The sequence below is a fragment of the Etheostoma spectabile genome, chromosome 13 (assembly GCF_008692095.1).
Source record: "Etheostoma spectabile isolate EspeVRDwgs_2016 chromosome 13, UIUC_Espe_1.0, whole genome shotgun sequence".
NCBI classification, from domain to species: domain Eukaryota; kingdom Metazoa; phylum Chordata; class Actinopteri; order Perciformes; family Percidae; genus Etheostoma; species Etheostoma spectabile.
Window position 1 is genome coordinate 26,256,393 of NC_045745.1, and position 6,301 is coordinate 26,262,693.

General features: G+C 44.0%; 1 protein-coding gene across 7 annotated transcripts in view; it reads right to left on the reverse strand.

Moving 5' to 3' along the window:
- Positions 1-6,301, reverse strand: part of sipa1 (signal-induced proliferation-associated 1) — a 33,724-nt gene that overhangs the window by 7,158 nt on the left and 20,265 nt on the right. For all 7 annotated transcript variants that reach the window (XM_032532914.1, XM_032532909.1, XM_032532910.1 and 4 more), the window contains 6 exons: positions 5,469-5,643; positions 4,940-5,043; positions 3,760-3,917; positions 2,690-3,296; positions 2,089-2,363; positions 1,012-1,443 (listed from right to left, as the gene is read on the reverse strand). In XM_032532914.1, coding sequence (XP_032388805.1) covers positions 1,012-1,443; positions 2,089-2,363; positions 2,690-3,296; positions 3,760-3,917; positions 4,940-5,043; positions 5,469-5,643 — 1,751 coding nt within the window. The remainder of the gene's footprint in view (positions 1-1,011; positions 1,444-2,088; positions 2,364-2,689; positions 3,297-3,759; positions 3,918-4,939; positions 5,044-5,468; positions 5,644-6,301) is intronic.

Below are 6,301 nucleotides of genomic sequence, written 5' to 3' on the forward strand. Positions count from 1 at the left end.
GGGGGGGGGGGGGGGGGGACGACGACGACAACACAAAGCAAATTTGCTGTTGATGCTTCGTGACAATTTTTAAAAAATCCAATCCAGAGGTCAAAACCGAAACTGGAGCACAAGTAATCTCTAGGATGGCTTAGATCCATGATTCATGTTTGTTATCCTGCTCTCACAAAATCATCTATCAAAAATATCATATCTGATATGGTATCCCTCAGAATCGTCACTTCTGCTTTGTGTGACAATAAAAAAAACAGTCACATTTATTTTGGGAGCGGTATAGTTTAATATTAACATGTGTAGTTTCTTTATGCACAATTTCCTCTTTAAGCTGCTGTGGCCTTTTGGAGTTTTCAGAGTTAAACCCTCTGGTGTGCTCAAATGTATTTATCAGTCAGATACATACGTGTTCTGCTAGTTTTAATACTTTGCAAACTTCGCTGTGACTGTCAGAAAACAACATTGATACTCAAGAGGATGAGGAAATAGTGGACAGTGAAGACCATCCTATCTGTTAATGTTTAAAGGAAACAAATTTGCTTCCTTGTTGTTATTTATTTGACTTGCTGTCAACTTTAATGGTCTGGAAATGTTTAACATTTTACTGTGCAGCCATCCAAATAGTTACCCACTGGAGAAAAAATAACAAACATTTAAATGGAAAAAAGGAACATTTAAGTGATTTTTTTTTATGTGAGCCATAATTTTAAAACATTTGCATTAAATGTACACAGTTCATTGAAGCAGAGTGACACATTGCTTGGTGTTCTTACTCTGTGACGCACTGACTCTGAAATTAAATTGTAATGACTCAGCTTCAGTTTGAGGATAATTTCAGCCATGTTGGATGATTTAACAGCCCTTTTACCGGATGGTCTCCTGGTGTGCAGATGTGATTAGAAAGAACGCAGCATTTCTTATTCACATAATCTCTCTCTTTATAATGCCACCACAACACTCATATGTCAGGCCACGACAGCTTGTATAAACAATAACATGAGATTTAGTAACACTCACCCATCACACGTCTCCCTGTAGAACAGCTGTTTCTCCAAAGAGCAGCTCCGCGTGAGCTGCGAGCCGCTGTTCTCCTGGCTCTGATTGGCTGGTTGGTCCTGCAGAGAAGTGGCCCGTAACAAAGGTAAGCTGGGCGGAGTGAGGAGGGAGACGCGGCTACTATCACTTTGCCCTTCATCACACAACTGTCCTTCGCCCTCTTCAGCCTCCACCTGCACCTCCGTCATGTCCGCTTCATTGACCCCAGGTGCCTTCAGCTCGTCTTCCTTTGCTTCTTCCTCCTTCTCCTCCTTTTCCTCCTCCGCCTTCTTTTCCTCCTCATCCTCCTCTTCTTCTTCCCTCTCGTCGAGTACCCAGGCCACTCCAGACTGAGCCTCGCCGGGTTTACACTCCGCATCCTTGATGGCTTTCTGGTACAGCTCGGAGAAACTTCTGCAAAACATAAAACATACTTTGAACAAAGCCATCACGCCTCTCTATTCCGCCAGGATTCTTATCCCACAGTTGAGTCATACATGACTCTAGAACCCAAAAACAAAAGCCACACTTCCTATCAAGAATTATGGCATCTTTGTTTCATTTTGCTTTGCTGTCACAGATCAAGCATTTCAGGACTGAAATATACATGAATTACTGGGATTCTCTGAGGACACTCAAAGCAAAGTTAAGAGCTGCAGAGGTGTCCATTTTAATAATGGTTTTATTTGAATACTGTCCACAGCTGTGTATGCCCTCTCTCTGATGTCAGCTGAGTTGAAAGAGTGCTGGGACAGCCTGTGCCAGGGTTATTAAAGATCATTAGACGGATTGATTGGTTGTTAACCGGCTGGTGTGACACTGTCTGCAGGCCGTCATTAACAGTAGAGTGAGCCGTGACCCCAGAGTGACACCTCTCTTGTTTTCCCGTACTGACTTGCCCCAATAACCACCTCGTCCCTATTTGCTGTCAACCTCTCTCTCACCCCCTCACGGGATCCACTCTCCACTTTCTGGAGCTCGCTTTATACCCATGAGCCCTTTCTCCTTGTTAGTGTTCTTTCTCTCCCTCTCCTCCTCCTCATCTGCAGCCCCACCCACCTGCGAGGCTTGCCGTTCTCGTCCGGTGGGATGACAGTGATGTGGATCTTGTGCGCAGTGCGGAGCAGCCTGGTCCTCTCCTCGGGGCTCAGGTGAACCAGCGAGTGTCCACACAGCCGCACCACGCGAGCCCACAGCTGCAGACCTCCGCTCTCAGCGTAACAGAAGCGCTGCAGCTCCGTCACAAAGCCCTCCTCGTTCATCAGAAAGCCGGGCTGCCCGACTCCGTCACGCAGGGGGGTAACCTCGAGAGCCTCACAGCCCCGCGTCACCAGCTGCAGAGGAGCAGAAAAAGATGAATGATGGACTGCATTTATAAAGAGTTATACTACCTTATCAAACAAAGCACTTTACAATTTGCCTCTCATTTACCCATTCACACATACTCACTCATCCCCAGACATACAATGGTAACTTTGGGTTCAGTGTCTTGCTCAAGGACAACTGAGCATGCGGAAGGGGAAAGTTGAACTGCCAACCTTGTGGTTAAAGGGCGACCTGCTCTACCTCCTGAGCCACACTGCTGCCCCTATATTAAACCAGACACCACCAAACACAAACCAACCACTGCAAAATATTAAATCTGGACACAATCACCCACCTCTAGTCTCTGCACCACCTCTCGTATATCCTCTGCCTGGCTCTCCATCACACTGATTGACACTGACTCTCCGCGCTCATAGAAGATATCCAAGCAGGGCCCCCCCTCCTTAGCCTCTGTCACTGCCTTCCAGCCAATGACATCTCGACAGGAGCAGTTAAACACCACTTTTCGTGTGCACCTCTCAATGAGCACCACCGACTCAGCAGACACCCCGAGCAGACAGGGGAGCCTGTGCTCCCCCGCCTCCACTTCATCTCCGCTGTTGACCATCACAGCCCACACCAGTGCCCCGGCACTGTGCAGCTCAGCCCCTTTGGCACCCTTCAGCTTGTCTTTGCGCTTGCCTCCCAGAGAGAGCAGGGGGAACTTGGTGGAGGAGTCGATGGGCGTGGTGGTCACATAGTTTTCGGCTAGGTCCTTAAGGTATTCCTGCCGTGTGCGGGTGGCCATGGAGCGGAACTTTTCGGACTTCTCCGCAGCGTTTTCAGCATTCACTACCTTCGCCAGGAGGAAGTCTCTAAAGGCAGACGAGCGAGGGAATCGGGCGCCCTTAGGGAACAGCGGGCCAAATAATGGCATGTCTTTAGAGCGTGTCACAGCCACCCTGAGAGGGAGAGAGAAAAACAGGAATGACACAGTGGGAGAGAGAGAGAGGGTGCAGCAGCAACATTCAATCTATGTCTTGTTTTTCAGTACTTGACTGTTGTGTAGTGCTCTCCAGAATTACAAACAGAATTTGCTGCAGTGGAGCCCGCTTTTTTTTCTCCATCTGAGCTGCAACGCAACTACTATTATGTATGAGACATATGTGTAAGAGCGCACATAATAACACCCGTCTTAACATGCATATCATGAATGGCATGGGGAGTAAAATCGTGAACTAATTTTGATTTTTTTCCTGAAAGCCCGGATCTTTCATTACTTATCTGTACTTCCTATGGAAGTATAGGGCCCACTGGCCGACTATGAGATTTCAGTCTGTAAAAGGAAGGTGAGGTCTTTTTGGGAGGTAAAGAATTTGGAGTATTTATTTTGAACAGAGAGTAAGAGATAGGATTAAGTCAGACCTGTAATAGGTGTGGTCAGAGCATTGCTCATGAACCTGAACGATGATGAAGACATGTTGGAAATGGGAGCGGATGGCCTTTGGAGTGAAGGGTAGGGCGCCTGGCTCCTGAAACACGATCGTCACGATGTCGTTACCGATGTGTCGCTTCCTCAACAACTGAAGAAGGAAAACAGAGACACAGAGAGATTTAGGCCAGAGTATTTATAGTAAACCACAAACGAGCCACATCGCAGTGGAACAGTTTGTCTTGTTTTACGTCTCAAAAATCTACAATAAATGTTTTAAGGGTTCTATTTTTAATGGATGTAACTGTATTGTTGCAATGGTTATGTTATTATTTACTGTATGTAGTCTAAGAGTAAACATTTGTTGATTATATGTATTTTCTTTAAAAGCAGACCCCAGGGGAAGTAGTTGCTAAGGCTGACTTATTTTGCATCCAAAAAACAAAATCAATGCTGCTAATTTAAATAAAGGCTAACTTGTGAAAAAAGCAGTCCAAAAGCTAACTAAAATGAAATAAATAAAAAATGATAAGCAGCTGTATATTATATTCTAAAATAAACTTGCATGTCCATGACCATGTTGTTGCTATCTACTAATTAAGAATCTTAAAAAACAGATAGATATATACAAAAAAAAAAAAAATAGAACTGAAACTACATTTAGAAACCTCCCACTTTATTAACCGTCACAAACCAGACAGTTTAAATAGAAATCTCAGGACTTCGTCATTATGATGTTTTGTTTTATTTAAACCTTTAATCTTAACATTAGCATGTCATGTCCAGTCTTTTGTAAGGGACATCAAACAGGCTTAAACCGTAGACTGCACATAAAGAAGTGACAGTCATCTGAACAGGAAGCCTGTCTGAGAGGCGACAGTGAATACCTTCATGGTGGGAGTGAACACTGGGAGGCATTTTTATGTCATGCTTGTTGCGGAGTACAGAGCCTTTTTCTAAAGCATTTCCCAAAAGCTTGACAGTCTGAACTGAAATGGGTAATGATGGTTGTACCAAGACTGATGTAATTCTTATACACATTGAGGTGAAACATCTAGGGGAAAAAGTGTCATTCTGTGAATTCCAAAAGATGAACTTGGTATCGAAAAACGCTTTTGCAACACAAAATGCAGGAGAAGGAAATGGTATGTCCTAACTCTGTTGACAAATTACCTGTTGTGTGTTGTTGGCTGTGTAGGGCAGCATAGTGGATACATGAAACATAATCTCATAGTCCTGGTAGCGCGTATAGAGGGAGTGCGTCCCAGTTGAGTCGGCTACACAAGCAAAAGACACAGAGAAACACACACACACAGACACACACACACACACACACACACACACACACACCACCACACAACACACACACACACAAACACACACACACACAAAGAGACAGACAGATAGGGATTTAGCAAAATCAGTCAACTTCCCTGGATGAAAGACTTTAAAAACTTAAACTGTCACAGTCAGGGTGAAATCTGTCATATTTGCTGTTCTCCACCGCTCACTGTGAGGAAAACAGCTCTGAGATAATCAGCAGTGACTATGCTATTTTGCAGGCATCACTCAGATTACATGTGCCTAGATAGGAGTTATCTTTGGCTTTCAGTGGTGCACTGATGCCCTTCCGATAATGGTCTTGCGACAAGGTGAGATACTGCCAATAGATGCGGGTGTGGTGCAGTTTTTTTCAGCTCACTCTTGTTGTCCAGCTGAGCCCGGTATTTCTCCCAGCCCTTCAGCCGCACGCGCCCCCCGAGCAGATCCAGGAACTCCTCAAAGGCCGGGCCAGAGCTCTCATTGTTGTACATGTCTTCCTCTGAGCTCTGCCCGGCCCGGCAGTACATCACCCCAACCTTTCGCTGGAAATTCAGCTACATTAGAAGACAAAGAAGCACAGAGTTTATAATTAGCCTGCTGCCAAGACCTTCCATCTAATAGGGCATTCTGATCGTTTGACATCTTACTTACCAGATCTAAAAGCTTGTTTAAAAGAATTTTTGTTGTAAAATGCTACACACCTGCACAGCACACATTACACTGTTAAACCTATCAATCCCCTTTAGTTTTTATGCCAGATTTCAGGGAGTCTTTTTGTCAAAGTTGTTCATTCCCATTCTGAAATAGTTACTAGTGGCTATCTGGTGTGTGTAGGTTTAAATGCAATAAATAATGTTTCTATTTATATGATAGGGCTTAAATAATTATGCGATCATCAATAATCTATGATCATCTTGGCTGCAGCTTCTTGACATTTTGTTTCCTCATTTCATTAGTTTCGTTTCACTTTTTCATTCATTTGTGTTTCTCAAAAAGTAGCCTATATCAACATAAGAACCCGTCCTTATCGGTCACTAGGTGGTCTAAAACACGAGATTGCACTATTCTGTTGCAGATAAGTGCCTTTAGCCAGTCAGCCTGGTCAAAAAAATAGATTATTATTGAATGACTATTTTATACACATGTCGACTTCCTTCCTCACTGCTCTCTACAGTGTATGTTATATATATATATATATATATATATATATAT